The sequence below is a fragment of the Papio anubis genome, chromosome 9, assembly GCF_008728515.1.
Source record: "Papio anubis isolate 15944 chromosome 9, Panubis1.0, whole genome shotgun sequence".
Classification (NCBI taxonomy): domain Eukaryota; kingdom Metazoa; phylum Chordata; class Mammalia; order Primates; family Cercopithecidae; genus Papio; species Papio anubis.
Genome location: NC_044984.1, coordinates 93144881 through 93164695, shown reverse-complemented (window position 1 = coordinate 93164695; position 19815 = coordinate 93144881). Strand labels below are relative to the sequence as shown.

Sequence of the window (19815 nt, the reverse complement as noted above, 5' to 3'; positions counted from 1 at the left end):
AAGAGTGGTTCCCATCCCCGTCTCTGCAAAGTACTAGGATGTCTCCAGTCTTGTCAGGAAGTGTCCATCAAATATCTTCTAAAATAATTATTGTAATTCACTTTTAAAAAAATCATATATAGAGCTCTTTGGGGATGTGAGGAAAGGGCAAGGGGTGGAGGAATGACAAAAGAGAAAACCCCTACTAAAGCTTCAAAAGGTTGAAGAGGAGTCAATTGATAGAAAGGCAAATCAGACATTTTGTTTGAAACCATTTGGCCCCAGCCAGAAGCTGGAGTATGGGGGGCATTTTGTACCAGGATGATACAGTATGGGATCTGGTCTTCTAACAGCAAAGTGGTTGGCAATTCTTGGGAGACTTTGTCATCCTTCTAGCTCCATTCAGCCCTCCAGGTGGCACTTTGCACCGGGAACCCAGCTCTCTTCCCCTGTGAAACAACTGAGAATGCCTGTCTCCCTCCCCCTACCCTCCCATTCCGTTTTCAGGTGGATCAACCATAGGGCACACAGCTGTGAATGAAAAAGGTCCAAAACTGCATCTCTGCCTAAAAGCCTAACATTAATTACCTATGCAGCAGAATAAGCCCAAATGGGGGACATGTTGCTTAGCTTCTCAGCTGTCTCATGCAACCCTGTAATTACAGAGATAGTAGTGTGATTTATTTTTGCAGACATCGCTGCCTGAAAAAAGGGGAAAACATTTTTAGATGCCCCCATTTTGCAGTTAAATATGATTTGAAAGACGGCATCTTTAGAAGATGCTGCAGTTTCATTATAAAGAGCAATTACAGCCCCCAGAACTTATGGTTAATTCTGCTGCATTTTCTCTATGAATGCATTTATTTGTTAGGATTAGTTACTGTCAGTTTTTTAAAGTTATGCAACAACTTACAGCCAGGAAACCTAGCCAGTAATACTTCCACAATTTGTTTTTAAAACGTTGCTCATATTTATATTCCATTTCATAAATCGTTGAATTTTTTTTTTTTTTTTTTTGTATTTTAGTATTTAGGTTCTATGCTGATAAAAGAGCTTAGGGGGACAGAGTCAACCCAAGATGCTTGTGCAAAAATGCGGGTAAGTCTGCCAAATTACTTTATTTCTAGTAGCTGAAATACTAAATACCGGGTATGGATACAAATTGCCACGTTTCAAATTACTATTTTCTTCATCTGTTGGTCTGCTGAATCACACTGGTATTACATAAAAAGGTGCTCTCATTTTCTGCATGTTTAGACTTGAACTTATCTCACTATAGTTTGAGTTAATGTCTATTTGCTATATTTGTACTATGTTATATTTGTTCTTAGTTATTTTTAAAGATTTAAAATTGTATCATTTTCGAGATTAGAAAAATGATCTTTATTACGAGAAAAGGTTTTAAGCACTCACTCGATAGTCTGAGAATATTTACTGAAAAGATCACCAATTAACTAAAATTATCAAAAGCAGAAGAATTAGGAGCATATTATATAAAGCTAATATTCTTTATGCAATTTCTTATCAGTTTTTTTAAAATTTAAGAAAAATATTCAACTTCGAGTGGAATGAACTATTTAAGTGCATATGTTGACCAAAAATGGCAATTCCAGGCCGAGCACAGTGGCTCACGTCTGTAATCCCAGCACTTCGGGAGGTCAAGGCAGGTGGATCACCTGAGATCAGGAGTTCAAGACCAGCCTGGCCAACATGGCAAAACCCCTTCTCTACTAAAAATACAAAAATTAGCCAGGCATGGTGGTGTGCACCTGTAATCCCAGCTACTTGGGAGGTTGAGGCAGGAGAATCACTTGAACCTGAAGGCAGAGGTTGCAGTGAGCTGAAATCGTGCCATTGTGCTCCAGCCTGGGTGACAAGAGTGAAACTCTGTCACACACACAAAAAAAATGGCTATTCCAAATATCTGTGATTAGTGGCTGCTTGATTCCTAGGTGTCTATTTTAGCCAAAGCAACTCTAACTCATATTGCAGACCCACCTTTTCCTTTTGTGTGTCCTTTGTTCTTGCTTCCTCCATAGCAGGTGTATAGAGGCTATGGTGGTATCTGAGTAACTGCACAAATCAAGAATATCAGACTTACTCAATATAGCATCTAACTAAAGTCAAATTTAAGGTCATTAGTAAGTGGAATGCTAACTTTTATTTACGGCCAATATACCTTGTTGTTTATTTTATATGAGCAGCTTTTGGTGGAAAATAATTTAAGAGCATATAATTACACTGAAACAGCTATGAAGGTAAACATGAAATATCCATTTGTTTATGGAAAGCTAAATATGTGTGAATCTTCATGAAATTGAGACTTCAATATGTAATCACTAATATTTTGATCAATTAATAGCAAAAAAGACTGAAATAGTTATCCTTCTATTTAATATAGAGTTATACAGTACTTAAATTATCAGTACCAGTGAATTTTTAACTTAGGTACTGTGTTTAGATGAAAAAAAGCTTCTGTATGTATCAGAAACTCTTAAGTTCTAGTTCTATTGCTGCTTATTTGCCTTAGGAGTCACTTGTTACTCATAAAAATAATATGATAGCTACTAACATTCACTGAGTCCTTACAGTGTCCCCTAGTACAATTATTGTCCCCATTTTACAGATGAAGACATGGAGGCTTACAGAGGTTGAATAACTTACTCAAGGTCACACGGGGAATAACTTGCCAATCTGAGACTGGAACTCAGGTCTGTCTGACTCCAGAGCCCAGGCTTTTAACCACTACATTCTCCTGCTTCCCCGATCCTCTGTTTTCTTACATATAAAATGAGAACATTAGACTAGATGCACTTTAGAGTTCTCCCTGGTTTTATAATTCTGGAAATCTTATATTCTAAATATTTATCTGACCAAATTTGTGTCACCAATGAACAATAAGAAAAAGGGAAAGTTTTCATTCATCAAGCCTCATAATAATTTTGGAAATATTCATGAACATGTCTAATAAATTAATTTGGCGTCTCTGATTTAATACTCTTAACTAAATTACCTGAGTCCAGCTACTCCGGTGTCATAATCAGCATCAATATTGCCTAGTGCATGCAGCATCATTTAAAATATACCAGATCTATGATTTGAATCTCAGTCAATTTCATGAAATTGAGTGGATCTGAAATTACATCCTGATAGCAATAGAAAAGCCATTTTAGTAGTCTCAGTAGAGAATAATTTAGTTAAATACTCGTCTGTTGCTTAAAATGAAACTTAGAAAAAAACATATATTTAGAAGCCATTCTTCTGTTTTGGGGGACATTTTTCTGGTTTGCTGCTCTTGGTGCTTACGTAGTTTACATGAAAACAGAAACTTCATTACTTCTCGGACTATCATAAACCCTTATTTCCAATCTGGATTAAATAAGTCTCAGTTCTTGATAAAGTAGCTAGGGTTGCATTCACTACATTTCACCAGAGTCTTTCAAAACCAGAAGCGTAGGGTTGATCTGCTATCTGGAGCTATTCTATTATGAATTAGAACTTCCACCAACTATAAATGATGTCGATCTCAACTTGCAGCTAATTTTCAGTTTGAACCCCAAGTTGCTGTTTTCTCTGATCTCAGCATGGTGACATTTCAGCCAAAAGTCCCAGTTCAATCAGAACTCCCCATGAAAACTTCTTTAGGACACAGATGATCTAAAAAGTTGATTCATGGTAATATTATTAGACCAAAGTATTGTAGATTAAGAGTTACCTGTTCATTCTTTTAATTGAAAAAAAAAAAAAGATGTTTTCTGTTCAAAGTATGCATTTTAGCCAAAATTAAAATGTCTCTCCCAGTAATTAGTAAATCAATGTGATTCCCAATTCTGATAAATGTTTCCTTAAATGTACTTTGTTAACAAAGATGACTAAAATCCACTGAGTTCACAATCTAGTGGAGAAAACCAACATGTGAACATTTAATTACCCCCAAAGTGATAGAAGTATTACCATAGAGGCATTTTCAAGTTGCCATCAGCCTAAGGGATCATAATAGATGATCTTAAAAATGACATGTACTCATACCCTCCTAAAATCAGTTTATTAGGGCTAATAACAGGTAACAGTGGAGAGCTGTACACCCTGCCCTGCACAACTGAATTATGTGCATTAGTTCATTCAGTCCATGAAGTACATATTGCCATTGCTTCCACTTTACATATGGGAAAACAAAGGCGAAGAGAAGTTAAGTCACTTACCCAAGGTCACACAGACAGCAAGTGGCAGAGCCAGGATTTGAAACCAGGCAGTCCACTCCACTACCCACACTGTGAATCCAGAGACTGGACTGCCTCTCCAATGTGCCAGAAACATTCATTGTCCTGGTTTTTTTTTTTTTTTCCCACTTTTTAAATGGTTTTATTTTATGTGCAAATAATAAACAGATGTTGTACCCATAAATTCTACTTTCCAAAAACAGGAGCTTTTTAAAAGAAAACCACATAATAACTTTTAAAAGGCACTGGGATTCCTCTGCTTCTAGATCATTGCTAGGCTAGAAAAATAAAGTTTGTTCTACCAGGAATCACAAGTTAGAACTGAGTGTTCTCCAGAGTGGAAATTCTAGAGTGTAGTGTCATTTCAGGCAAAGATTATTCAGTTCTCATCCCCAACATCCACAACTACCACAACTAAACCAGCTCAAAACAGTCCAGCATAATTAGGCTTCATCAAACAATGTCATTATGCTCTTCTAAGATGCAAATAAAGCAAAACAGGAAATTCTAAAATCAAAATAATAGTTGACACTGTCATACAAATTGTTAGTTCCTTGTTGTATCCTCCCTTCTATAACATTAATAAAGGGAGTATTTTACTGCAAAGAATATTTTATTTTATACATCACTAGCCATGAATTTTTCCCATTAGTTATTATACAAATGCTGCCTAGTGCCATTATCCAAATAGTATAACCATTTTATGTCCACAATTCATTTCTATAGTTATAAGTAGAATTTTCATGATTTAACACTGAGTTGCAATCTAACATCCATAATAGATGATGTGTTGTAGATGGCAATGCAGGAAAAACATATTTTAATCACTTTTCATTTAAGTGACCTTATGTAAAAAATAAACTAATAATTTAGCAGTTTCAAGTCTCCAAAGGGTGTTTTCAAATGTACATAAAGGAAATGGTTACAGAGATTTTTAAGAAGCATCTTCCATGTCCACATCCTCTTGTAGCTGCTGTACCGTGTTCTCTTCCAGCTGCTTCCCTTTGCCGGCAAGAGGGGCTTGGATAACATGGATGTTTTGCTTAACTTCTTTGATACCCTGAACTTTCTGTAGCTCTTTATTTTTCTTCAATCTGTTCATTATACATTTAGCTTGGTGTTTCTGTTTGATCTCTTCAGTCTTCTTCATTACATCAGTAGTTTTATTTCATAGCTCTCGCTGGTGTTTGATAGGTTCATTTCTACATTTTTCAAATTCAAATGAATTATCCACTGTAAGCCCTTTACCAGCTGCTTTCCAGAATGCTTTGGTCCACCTAACTTTGTGAGGATTGCACTTCTTTTTAAAGTTTTTAATGACATTTAGATTTACAAAATCTGAACACCTTGCAATCATTGCAGATGAACATTGTGCCATGGCCAGGGTGGATGGGCCCCAAACAGAAATAACACTTCTCGATACACATGTTGAACCCCCGTGGGTCCCCATCGACCAAACGCCAAGCTTGAGAGGAAGTCTTTTCTTTGAGACAGAGTTTCGCTCATGTCACCCGGGCTGGAATGCAATGGTACAATCTCGGCTCACTGCAACCTCTGCCTCCTGGGTTCAAGCAATTCTCCTGCCTCAGCCTCCCCAGTATCTGGGATTACAGGCACCCGTCACCATGCCTGACTAATTTTTGCATATTTAATAGAGACAGGGTTTCACCATGTTGGCCAGGCTGGTCTCAAACTCCTGACCTCAAGTGATCCACCCGCCTCAGCCTCCCAAAGTGCTGGGATTACAGGTGTGAGCCACCGCACCTGGCTGAGAGTTACCTCTTTTAAATAATGTGTCCACAGGACTGGATTTTACAGAGCCATAAGTATATTGCTTTGACTTTTCAGTGGGTTGGTTTGTTGCTGTTCTTATGTTGGTATGAATAGCTCCCACTTCAAAGGTTCCAAGACATACAGTTTTTGGTGAAGTGAAGGATTTGCTCTGGCCAGCTGAGGCCCTACTCTTCAATTTTGCCTCCCTAGGTTTACCCATACCCCATCCCCCAACCCTGAATTTTGCCCCAGGGTTTAATTTTCACTAATATACAGTAATGCATCACTTCCCTAATTAAATATACAGTTAGGAAACATCTGTTACTGTAAGAGGTAAGCCATTATATTCAATTTAATACTCTCTGCAGTCTTACTCTCTCTAATCCCGTCGTTGATGGTTAGGATCATTCACAGGTGTTTGTTCTCAAGGAAATTTCTCTTAAAAAGAAATAAAAATAGGATTATTTGTTGTTTTGCTATTGCATTGTTTGGGTCCCTTATAAATTCTGGATATTAATCCTTGTCAGATGTACAGCTTGCAGATATTTTCTCCCATTCTCTAAGATGTCTCCTCTGCTGTTGTTGTTTCCTATGCTGTGCAGAAAGCTTTTAGTTTGATGTAATCCCATGTGTCTATTTTTGCTTTTGTTGCCTGTGCTTTTGGAGTCATATCCAAAAAATTCTTTCCCAGTCCAATATCATGACATGTTTCTCCAGCATTTTCTTCTAGTAGTTTCAGGCCTTATATTTAAGTCTTTAATCCATTTTGAGTTGACAAATAATCTACTTAAAAATGGACAAAAGACCAGAACAGACATTTATCAAAAGAAGACTTACAAATGGCCAAAAAGTATATGAAAAAATGCTCAATATCATTAATCAGTAGGGAAATGCAAAGCAAATTCAAAGCGAATCATTAGGGAAGTGCAAAGCAAAAACTACATCTTATTCCATTTAGAATGGCTATTATCAAAAAGACAAAAGATAACAAACGTTGGTGAGAATGTGGAGAAAAGAGAACCCTTGTACATTATTGGTGGGAATATAAATTAGTAGAGCCATGATGGAAACAGTATGGTGGCTTCTCAAAAAATTATAAAGAGAACTACTATACTATCCAGCAATCCCAGTATTAGGTATATATCCAAAGGAAATGAAATCAGTATGTTGATATCTGCACTTCCATGTTTACTCTAGCACTATTCACAACGGCCAAGATGTGGATCCAAGCTAAGTGTCTATTTAAAATTCAGTGTCCATCAACAGATGAATGGGTAAAGAAAATGTGGTATATGTACACAATAAAATACCATTCAGGGGAAAAAATGAATGAAATTCTGTTATTTGTGACAACATAGATGAACCTGGAAGACATTATGTTAAGTGAAATAGGCCAGACACAGAAAGACAAATACTGCATGATTTTACTCATACATGGAATCTCAAAAGTTGATCTCATACAAGTAGAGAATAGAGCAGTGGTTACCAGAGCCAGGAAAGGGTAGATGAGGAGGAGGGGAATAGGGAGAGATTACTCAGTGGTAACAAACTTACAATTCAATAGGAAAAATAAGTTCTGGTGCCCAATTGCATATTCGGGTGACTGTAGCTAACAATACTGTACTGTATACTTGAAAATAGCTAGAAGAGGATTTTGAATATTCTGAAAACAAAGAACTGATAAATGTTTGAAGTTCCAGGTATGACAATTACCCCTATTTGTCATTACACAATGTATACATATATTGAAGCATCACATTGTACCCCATAAATATGTACAGTTATGTGTCAATTAATATTTTTTTAAAATAATCATCCCCAAAAAAGAAATACCTGTTTTCAAATAAGATAAGATAGAAATCTGCCTTCCTGGTGTAAGAAAGGATATATTTTAAGATTATTTTTACGTCAGAAATAAGCAAATCTAGTGTATTTAGGTTTTGGAACTTTTATTTCCCAAAGGATTTAGATAGTTTCCCCATAGTTCTCGTTGAATCTATTCCTCTTAATTTGTATGATTTTTAAACTTTCAATCCAGAAGCACTTCTAAAGTGTGAATTTTCAAATATACAAATCTCCAAGTAATAATCTGTGCCTTAGTTGAAGTATTAAGACTTTTCTCTTTTTTATGTGTTTTAGGAAACAATAGTGGGAATGGGTTGGAAAGCTTTTAAAAAGTTAGATCTTAAAATTGGATGGAAATACTAAATGTAAAAGCCTCTTTCCTCTTAGAAGAGACTCAAACTAAAATCATGTTTTGTTCCTCTGTCCTCATACAAACACCTTCTGTGACAAATGGTCATTTTCAGATATAACTTCAAGAATTACTTCTTAGGAACCACGCTGGGAAAAAAACTTTTAAGTAACTATTTTTCAAAAGTCTCTGTTGAGCTGGGCACAGTGACATGTAGTTGTACTCCCAGCTACTTGGGAAGCTGAGTCGGGAGGATCACTTCAACCCAGGAGTTTGAGACTGTAGTGTACTGTGATCACACCTGTGAACAGCCACTGCATTCTAGTCGGAGCAACATAGCCAGACCCCATCTTAAAAAAAAAATTCTCTGTTGCCCAATTTCATGGAAGCATCAATTATTTTCTTTCACTCTCTCCAAAATACTGCATGAATCATAATGAATACAGCTTCTGAGCCCATAAATATGTGTTGTGTGTCTATTGAATAGCAATGCCCACGAAGAAACAGCCACATAGGTAACTCCTTATTGCTGATCCTTGCTCACGTGTGCCTCTCCCATTGTGAATGTTTTCTTACGGGTCTACCCTAGAAAGCTTTTTTTGGTTTGTTTTTTTATTATTATACTCTAAGTTCTAGGGTACATGTGCATAACATGCAAGTTTGTTACTTATGTATACTTGTGCCATGTTGGTGTGCTGCACCCATCAACTCGTCAGCACCCATCAACTCATCATTTACATCAGGTATAACTCCCAGTGCAATCCCTCCCCCCTCCCACCTCCCTGTGATAGGCCCCGGTGTGTGATGTTCCCCTTCCCGAGTCCAGGTGTTCTCATTGTTCAGTTCCCACCTATGAGTGAGAACATGCGGTGTTTGGTTTTCTGTTCTTGCAATAGTTTGCTGAGAATGATGGTTTCCAGCTGCATCCATGTCCCTACAAAGGACACAAACTCATCCTTTTTTATGGCTGCATAGTATTCCATGGTATATATGTGCCACATTTTCTTAATCCAGTCTGTCACTGATAAACATTTGGGTTGATTCCACATCTTTGCTATTGTGAATAGTGCCTCAATGAACATACGTGTGCATGTGTCTTTATAGCAGCATGATTTATAATCCTTTGGGTATATACCCAGTAATGGGATGGCTGGGTCATATGGTACTTCTAGTTCTAGATCCTTGAGGAATCGCCATACTGTTTTCCATAATGGTTGAACTAGTTTACAATCCCACCAACAGTGTAAAAGTGTTCCTATTTCTCCACATCCTCTCCAGCACCTGTTGTTTCCTGACTTTTTAATGATTGCCATTCTAACTGGTGTGAGATGGTATCTCATTGTGGTCTTGATTTGCATTTCTCTGATGGCCAGTGATGATGCGCATTTTTTCATGTGTCTGTTGGCTGTATGCATGTCTTCTTTTGAGAAATGTCTGTTCATATCCTTTGCCCACTTTTTGATGGGGTTGTTTGTTTTTTTCTTGTAAATTAATTTGAGTTCTTTGTAGGTTCTGGATATTAGCCCTTTGTCAGATGAGTAGATTGCAAAAATTTTCTCCCATTATGTAGGTTGCCTGTTCACTCTGATGGTAGTTTCTTTTGCTGTGCAGAAGCTCTTTAGTTTAATTAGATCTCATTTGTCGATTTTGGCTTTTGTTGCCGTTGCTTTTGGTGTTTTAGACATGAAGTCCTTGCCCATGCCTATGTCCTGAATGGTATTACCTAGGTTTTCTTCCCTAGAAAGCTTAAGAGCACCAACCATCTTATTCCATATTGTCTTCAAACCCCAATTATCTTTCTTATTTTTTATTGCTCTTGTTGCTAGCTTTTCTCCTATATAACACCCTCACTACTTCACATCACTGAAAGATTTCCTGGGCTGCTTCTGTCTTTAATTCCCACTTGTCTCAAGCTCTTTCTAAACATGTTGATTGATTGAGTCTCTTGTCATTGGCCCAGATATATTGATCCACTGAATGTTCATTGTTGCAACTACCGTTTTCCTGCCATCATAACAAGTAGGCTGGAGAGTGTTCAGTTATGCACACAGATTTCAATTTTGTTTCTGCTCTCTTTGGCCAGCGCTTTACTTTGGAGAGGGACTTTCTGAGTGAAAGCATCCATCCTCAAAATAACAATAACAGCTGGCCGGGCAAGGTGGCTCACACCTGTAATCCCAGCACTTTAGGAGACCGAGGCAAGAGGATCTCTTGGGGCCAGGAGTTTGAGACCAGCTTGTTCAACACGATAAGACCCCCATCTCTACCAGAAAAAGATATTGTTTTTAAACAGTAATAACTAAAATCTGTTGATGTTCACTACATGCTAGGCACTGAATTATCCTGTGCAGTCCTCACAACTCTAAAATGTCGATGCTATATTAACATACCCGTTTACAGATGAGGTAACTAAGACCCAGGGAGGTTGAGTACCTAACCACCCAGCGAGGAAGGAATGGAACTAGGCCAGGAATCCAAACATACCATCCTGTGCTCTCATTTGCTGACAACTGCCCCTTGCCTCCCAGAAGAAGGAGCTCCTCTGTGGGTCCCTTGATAAGCTCAAGATGGCTTATCACACACACCCCCAAAAAACACAGAAGTTGCACTTTTAAGTGATAGATTCAAACAGTGTGTTTTTTCACACATTTGCACTTGGCATTTTTAATTAAAATGATACATTTTTAAAATTTTATTTTATTACAAAAACAATGCACATTCATTACTATCCACTTCTAAAATAGAAATACAGGAAAGAGAAATAAAAACAACTGTGATTTTTACCACCTAGAAGTGGTAAATTCCTCCCTGTTGACATCTTATGCTTGTGTAATCCTCCAGACAAACAATTATGCATTTGTAGGTACTATTTTTCTAATAAGTAGAAATATTGCACACCCACTGTTTTATCATGTATTTTAAACACAATAATACATTTTGAAATATTTTTATTCCTATACATATTCATCCCCAATATTGTTTGTGGTGGTTGATTACAATATTCCAAGCCATAGTTGAACCAAGCTTATTTAACCAGTTCTCCTCATTGGTCATTGGGTCATTTCTAATTTTTTTCAAATGATAACCAGTACTATGGGTAACACCCTTAACCTAACTAAATCTTTTGCAATTGGTTTATTTCCTTAGAATGAGCCACTAGATTTGGAATGGCTGGATCAAAGGGTATACACACTGTGAAACTTTGGATAACTATTCCCAAATTGCCTTCCAGAAAACTTGTTCCAGATTACACTCCCAGAGACAGTACAGGAGCCCATGTTCATGTTTGCCTGTCACAACTCTCAAGAGCATGTGCTTAATTTGAGGGAGAATAGGGGAACTTTAATAAAAAATATATATCTTCATCTTCAGCGTGACCCCTGATCTTATTAACTCTATCGTTGTTACTAACGAGTCATTAACTCTGTCGCCCAGGCTGGAGTGTGGTGGTGCAATCTTGGCTCACTGCAATCACTGCCTCCCAGGTTCAAGTGATTCTCCTGCCTCAGCCTCTCAAGTAGCTGGGATTACAGGCGCCCGTCACCACGCCCAGCTGATTTTTTAATTTTTTGTAGAGACAGGGTTTTACCATGCTGGCCGGGCTAATCATGAACTCCTGATCTTCAGTGATCTGCCTATCTTGGCCTCTCAGAGTGCTGAGATTAGAGGCGTGAGCCACTACACCTGGCCAACATCTATTCTAGATGCAACTCTTGAATCTGTCCTTATGAACTGAACTGTTTGTTTTATGTGAAGAATGTTTTATCCATTCACAGTCCCTGAGAAACCATGAAGAATTAAATAATTCTTTTTAATTGCTCTCAAGACCAAGAGCTGTAGCTTAATGCTAACTAAGGATTTTTGGAAATCACTTGTCAAATGGAGAACAGTGTGTTTTGATAAACTAGCTTCTTTCTGAATTAATGTAGGATGCAGTACAGCGAGTTGACATGCATAGCAGCAGAGAACGGTTCTGACAGTAACTTTCAATCAAACTGATCGACCGCATTTTTAGAGCAGTAGTTCTCAAAGTATGGTCTCAGATATGCAGCATCAGCAGCATATAGAAACGGAGGGCATCGCTTTGTGCTGTGCCAGACTTGGGCCCCAGAGCATGCGAGTTACACAGGCAGTACAACGGCCATGTCATATGCAGGAGGTGTGGTTTCAATGGCTGCTTGCCCACTATCTGTTCTTGTCACCTGGTTTTAGGTTCTGTATTCTCTTAGCCTTTGTGCCAGAGCTCCTGTGACCAGAAAAGTACTTGGAAGGTCATTTAGCCTCATTAATGACAAATGAGAACCCAAACTATTTTTAAAGATGACTAGAGGGAGAATCTTCCCAGCTGCCCTTAGGAATCCTTCTACCCTCTCAAGAAGCCTTTTCTTCTTAATGCTTGCAATTTGAGCCACTTTGCTGTTGCAGAAATGCTAAGCCTTGCCTCCTTAAGACTGAAAACTCTCACGATCTTCTTTATTTTTTTTTCCTAGAGATGGGGGTTTCACCTTGTTGTTCAGGCTGGTCTTGAACTCCTGACCTCAGGTGATCTGCCCACCCCGGCCTCCCAAAGTGCTGGGATTACAGGCATGAGCCACCACGCCCAGCCAAAATCTTTGAAGTTTTCTCCACCCCATAGGAATGTCTTGGTAACCCTCTAATCACATTTGTGGTCCTCCTGCAAGCTTTGCAAGGCCTCCTTGCTGGCTGTGGGTACCAGAGCTCTCTGAAAGTTTGCTGAGCTCTCAGCATGTTGAGAGACTGGCAATGTGCTTGTTTTGTTTGTTTGTTTGTTTGTTTGTTTGGAGATGGAGTCTTGCTCCGTCGCCCAAAGTCTCGCTCTTTCGCTCAGGCTGGAGTGCAGTGGTGCTATCTCAGCTCACTGCAACCTCCACCTCCTGGGTTCAAGCAATTCTTCTGCCTCAGCCTCCTGAGTAGCTGGGACTACAGGTGCCCGCCACCATGCCCGGCTAATTTTTTGTATTTTAGTAGAGATGGGGTTTCACCATGTTGCCCAGGCTGGTCTCGAACTCCTGAGCTCAGGCAATCAGCCCACTTCAGCCTCCCTAAGGAGGAGGGATTACAGGCGTGAGCCACCGCGCCCAGATCGTGGTTCCTTATAATGCTGGCTACATGGTTGTTATGATACATTAATTCACTGGCCTGTTCCTTTAACAGTCATAGATTTCAGCAACCGTTAGATCGAATCCTATGAAATTGCTGGTACTTAGCCATTCTTGACTTGAAAAATGGCTACTTCATAGGGCTCAATGTAAGACTATGTGCTGGTCATTATGGTGAAGACAAATCAAGAAAGGTGTGAGCAGTCCTCAAGGAACTCCCCATAGGGAAGCAAGCACACCACACTAAGATCCAGGGCAGTGCACGGGAAAAGTGGCAGAGAGGGGAACAAGGGGAAAGCCATCCTGTCAGCCTGGGAGACCGTGGAAGCCTTTCCCCAGAAAGTAGCCCTTAAGCTCAGTTTCAAAGGGTGAGAGTTCATTTCAAATTGCTGATTGGTGGTCTGCTTTTTATCTCTTGTAATCCCACAACCTAGCTAGTTTCACTGCCTACAAAATCACCACAATAATGCTTATTTTGTGTGTGTTTTTTAATCATTTGAAAGTCACTTAGGGCTACCAAACATAATTGCTTGATCCTATTTTAATTTACTTGCTGAAGTGGAATGTAATAATTAAGCTTTGAATCTAACTAAGGAAGATATTATATGCCAAAATTAATAGTTATGACTCAGGACTGAATATCTAACTAGAAAGCATTCTCAGGATAGCCATGTGTAGGTTAAAAATATACTGTAAGTTGGATGGCAACAGACCATCCGGAAATCCCTTCCCCAGCCTGTGCTTCAGATATACTGGGAGCAGTCGGGGTATTGTAAGAATGAAGGGTTGGTGGCATCCTCCCCACGTTAGCCTCACTGTTTTCCCTGTCTCTCAGAACATTAACACCACTCCAGACTCAAAGAGCATTACAGCTCACAACTGAAGTTATCCCCATCATAAACCCCTCTGCTTTCATTCGCACTTGGAAAAGTCATGCTCTGAAATTAGAGTTCGTGCACTCTGAAAAGGGTATCTCCATACTATTGATTCTGCATTCAAAATGGAAAACCTACTTATTTTCAGAACATGCTTTAAGGCAGTAATAAAGGCACCAATGATGATTTCTGACCTGATACCAAGCCGTTCATAACTTAAAATTAAAAAGGAAAAGAAGAAAGATGGCTCTTTCTCTTGGTGATTTCAAAATCTCTTCTTTTTAAAAGTGCTCTAAAAGCATTCAATTACTTACTAAGAACAGTATTTCAGGTGGCCACCTCCAGATATGAAATTCTGATTCCTATTTCTGTTTAATGGTTATAGACAATATAAACTCAAGTGCTTAAAGAGAAGACTGCCTTTGAATTTAGGATTCAAATGTTGCATTATATTTTAGGTTTCAGAAACGTAACATCTCTATATAACTAAATATCATTTCTCTTGGAATAATAAAAGTATGATCATCTTAATTTGGGAAATTGTGAACAAAATACATTTGAATATCACTATAATGCTTTTTGCAGGCAAGCAAGATGCTGTACAAATTAAGATAATTTGGGGCCTTACCCAGGAGTATTTAGCTGCTTAGGTACTCAGAGGTCTTCAGTATAAAGTAGTCTCTTCTGTAAAGCTGGCTCTGAAGGGGGGTGAATTTGAGAACGTTGGGAAACCTGAAAAATGCCACAAAGAGCATGGCATTGGGAAAAGCAACTAGAAACAAAAGAGAACGGTAACAGAAGGTTCGCCTTGAGCATCTTTCACTGGGGAAATGGGCCTGAAGTAGAGAGTTCTGTTTATACAAATCAATAAAGCTTGAATTTTTAACAGAAACATATGGGAGTATTAATTATACAGACACCCAGCAGAGCATGCAGATAGATGGGTCATAGAAACCAGTGTTGCCTGAGAGCACGTGCCCAGTAACCTGATGTTCAGAGTAGGCGCCTTCGTCCCTGGGAAGGAGAAAAGAATGACAATCATAACACTGAAGAGAAAATGGGGAGGGAGGGACCTCGACTGCCTGTGATTGGACTGAAGCCCCATGCTCACATTTTGATGTCTATAAAGCCTTCATAAATGAAGTGGGCGCTTATTAGATTTCTCGCCTCCCAGATTAGACTCCCCGAAGACTCAATAACTTTGATCTTTGCCTTTTTTTCTTTTTCTTTTTGAGATGGAGTCCCACTCTGTTGCCCAGGCTGGAGTGCAGTGGTATGATCTTGGCTCACTGCAATCTCCGCCTCCCGGGTTCAAGTGATTCTCCTGCCTTAGCCTCCTGAATAGCTGGGATTACAGACACCCACCACCATGCCTGGCTAATTTATTTATTTTTAATAGAAACAGGGTTTCGCTGTGTTGGCCAGGCTTGTCTTGAACTCCTGACCTCTGGTGATCCTCCCACTTCAGCCTCCCAAAGTGCCGGGATTATAGTCATGAGCCACCACGCCTAGCCTCTTTGCCTTCTTTCTATGCATTTTCATCTTTTGCTAAAATTATGTATGAAAAGACCTCTTTGGAAACGCTTGTCAAAGTACACCATCAGAAAACCCCTTTAAAAGACGATGGATTCTTATCTCTTGTAGGGAGTATAAATGCCTTCAAGGAGGGGCTCTTCCTGGAAGATTTCCCACCCTCCCTTAGAACTCCGTGGCTGGTCAGGATCCATCAGCTTCTTGTCAAATGACTCAGTGGAGAGAGCAGTGCAGTTTGGGCTCCAGATTGGAAAGCATGGCCACCCCCAGCACTGCCATTCATAGAGGCCTGTGCACAGCGCTGCCTCCAGTTAGGAGAGCAGAGATTCTTGGGACCCATGGAAGAAAAAGAAATGACTATACTTTGTCTTTTCTTCATTCAACTTGGCCAAGCATCTGATGTGGAATCTTTGTACCATGACAGGAACCACCACTGAAGCCTTCATGTCAGGTCAAAAGCTTGTGTCCTGACCTGCCTGTTGCTCCAGCTCTGCTTCCTTTCACTGGCATCCATTGCACAACTCACTGTATTCCCCTCTCCAGCTGCTGCCACCATTCTCTGGAAGCTACTCTTAATGAAATCAGCAACAATTTTTTCTTGTTGCAAAAGCCAAGGATTCCGCCCAATAAGCCCAGTGAAAGTAGCAGCTCCTGTGTGTGCCAGCCACTATGGTAGGCACACTGTTTTAGGCCTTGTTAGTCCTCATGGCATGGGGCACTGCTCCTACCTTCTAAGCCCTCTCCTCCTTGGCTTCTGTGATACTGTGTTGGGGACATCTTCCAGCTTCAATTCCAGTCCTTCATTAGCTCTTGTTTCTGCCCCACCCCTTGGGATTTCATCTTCCCCTAAGTTGTGTCCTTCCCCCTTTTCTTGTTCACTCCTTAAAGCACCTTGTCTGCTCCCATCTCCTTGGCCACCCATGTATGTGGGTGGATTTCCAGGTCTGATTCTCATTTCTCATTTCCTACTGGACCTCTCCACCTGCTTATCAGACTGAGCATGTGCAAAAGCATTTCCATTATGCTTATGCAAAAACACTTTCCCCTCTAGTATTCCTTATCTCAGTGGCTTCTTCATCTATGGCATCCTCCCACCCATTCATCTTCCATGGCAGATCAATCGACAGAACCTTTCAATTCTTCCTTATCGACATTGTGGCTCCTCCTCCTGTTCTTCAATGCCTCTACTTCAACTCAGGTGCTCAGGGTCTCTCTCTCCTTTGGATTTGCACAATAGCTTCCTCACTCCCTGTATCCAGCCTCTAGATCTTCCAGTCCCTCCTTGATAAACAACCACCAGAACAATCTTTCTGCAACACAGGTCGGATTGTGTCACTCTCTAGTGAAAAGCTTCCAATGGACCCTAACTTGGCAGAGTAAGTAACAACCTTCCAAACCGACTCTACCACTCTCATCTCCACCAGTTACCCAAACCCACCACATTCTCATTTCTAGGCCTCTGTGCATGTATTAGTTCTACTGCTAAAACAACCTCTTTTGGCCTCTTTGCCACTTGGAAAACGCTTATTCATCAAGAGTCAGCTCAATCACCCCTAGCAGGCTGTCAGTGTCTGTCGAATGAATGAATGCAGACTGGGCCCACTCTGTCATGCAAAGTAATACTGTTTTTATTCACTATCCTGGAGGCATGTTGTTCACATTGCTCCTGTCACATTTGTCAACATTGTAATTGTGGCTGTTCTTCCTATCAGACCTAGCAGGCATGTTCATGAGTGGCCCCTGGGCTGCCTCTTCCTCTTCTTCTCCCATGGCAGACATCATTCCCAGCCCTCTTTTCTACTGAGCTCAGACACAGCTCAGAATCTGTCTCAACACAGTACTTTCAGCAGACTGGTGTTTGCACACAGTTTGAGGTCTGTTTGCCATCCCTGAACTAGACTCAAGCTTTTCCAGTGACAAGCACAGTGGGTTGCCTAAAGTGACAACTCAATTGCTGAACAAATAACAAATGGATTTTTATCTGAATATTAGCTATATATTGCTTTGCATTACAGATAGATCTGTCCAGGAGAATGGATTCATGGCAAAATATAAGTGAGGTGATTTACCAAAATCCACTGTGACACTTTGCAGAAAATTTTTCACATACGCATTCAGTTATTCAAACTATTGCCTGGGCTGCCCCAGCCCTCCCTCTTTACAGAGTTCAGCCTCCGTGTTGCCTTAAAATCAACACATTGCATATGATTTCCTCTAGCCTGTCTTTGATGTATCTTGTACATTTTTAAGAAGTGGTTGGAAGAAGCATTAAAACAAGTTTCTAACCTTATATTTTATTTCCATAATCTCTCTTTTTGGCAATCACAAAGGAAAACTGATGTGTCCAGGGAATTTTAAAACTGATTAAAAAGCACTTCAAGAGAGTTGCTTTTTCACGTACTGTATAAAACAACAAATATTAAATAACAATACTTTTAGTAATCCATTGTCTTTGAAACAGTGTAGTAGCTCTCAAAAAGATGTTGTGTCAAAAACAATCAGGAAAATGTGAAACACCCCTTTTCATGGCTCAACTAAAAGATGCAATCGAAGTCTCATCATTGAGTTCGATGCGTTTCACTCACACTATCCAATTAAAAGCCTTCTTGAATTCTAGCCGCATTCCAGAATTTAAAACTAGAAAATTGGGAAATACAAATGAAGAAATCAAGAAGGTTTCTATTTTTTCCTGATTCCCTTAATAGACATAAGACAGCCAGTTGTTGAACGCTCACAGTGGAAGTTTCTTGTGTGTCAGTCCTAAGACTGTGCAGTGCAGTAAACAGAATGATGAGAAACAGAGAAAGAAAGGGGCCTGTGAAAGCCTGCAGCATTTCTAAAATAACAGTAGCACTGCCTCTTTGATGACTCTGAAGCCTATTCTTTGGTGGCGTCTTTTATTTTTTAATGAATTTATACTATTGGTGAATTATTGAATGGTTTCCTTTCCTCACCTTTTATGTGTTTTCTCTCCTATTATGTTCCCATCTGTCTTAACTGGAAAATCCACCAGGCTAACTGTCAGGTAGGTTCTTCTTGATGTTTAGTGTGATTATTAGTAGTATACATAGAGGGCAATGAAGTAAACAGACTGCTGGTGACTGGTGATGAATGAGAAAGCTAAACAGGAAAGGCACATACTCAATTATAGAGAAATTTTTGCAGATGCATAAAACTGTACAAGCTGCAAACTCCAAGCACATTCAGCCAGTGTGAATATCTATCACAAGAACCTGGCCTAAGGGAATGTAGCAGCTCTCAATGATAAAGTAGGTTACCTGGGCTGTCCAGCATTTAGCTGTGGCTGAAAACCCGGGCTGCTCCTGGAGGGCTTCAGTGTTCTAGAGTATCATTACATCCTGTGTAGTCACAAGTGATGCTGCTGTAAATATAATATCAGCATTTTTGGATTCGGTCCAGTTCAAGAACAATACATAGTGACGTATTTCACATCCCTATTTTAAGTACACATCCAAGCATTCTCTGTGCCTTGAAGAATGAAAGTAACTAGGAAAAGCCGAGGTGCATATATTTTGTTAATGTTGAATGCATCCTTGGAGTTAAGTCTAACGTGATGTAACTCTTGTGAAAGGAATGGTCACTTGAAATTGCAGTAGGAGACAGACCTCTTCATTCACCCTTTAGTGTCGGGGAAAAGAAGTACTCCTTCATCCACACAAAGTCGCGGAACAAGCTCTTTTTAGTTCCTCAAGGGCAAGACAGATAACTTTATAAGCCCAAAGTATAGCTCAACCCAAGAGAGGAGAAGCAAACATTAAAATTAGAGTGTGCGTGGTGTGTATCTGATGTGTGTGCGTGTGTGTGTGTGTGTGTTGTTTTTAATTTGAGCTCATCTTTATCTTTCGGGAGGAAAAATTATGTGCTTCAGTTGCCACGCAACACAAACTGCTCTAACAGCTTTCTAATTTTAATTTCAGAAGTCTACAGAGCAAATGAAGAAGGTCCCTACTATTATTCTTTCTGTTTCATATAAAGGAGTCAAATTTATTGATGCAACAAATAAGGTACGTACCACACCTCTCTCTGGTTTAGACACCAGATGCAGTCTTGAGAATATGATCTAAAATCCTTTGCTTCCTATAATAACCAGCATTCTCCAC

General features: G+C 39.6%; 1 protein-coding gene and 1 pseudogene across 1 annotated transcript in view; one reads left to right on the top strand and one right to left on the bottom strand.

The window, feature by feature from the left end:
* The window catches only part of ANKS1B (ankyrin repeat and sterile alpha motif domain containing 1B), a 1249898-nt gene that overhangs the window by 1193134 nt on the left and 36949 nt on the right, over nt 1–19815 (top strand). Inside the window, exons 21-23 of the mRNA XM_031650180.1 lie at nt 1006–1077; nt 18708–18719; nt 19633–19719. Of these exons, the coding sequence (XP_031506040.1) occupies nt 1006–1077; nt 18708–18719; nt 19633–19719 (171 nt within the window). The remainder of the gene's footprint in view (nt 1–1005; nt 1078–18707; nt 18720–19632; nt 19720–19815) is intronic.
* LOC103876005 lies at nt 5134–5626 on the bottom strand (annotated as a pseudogene).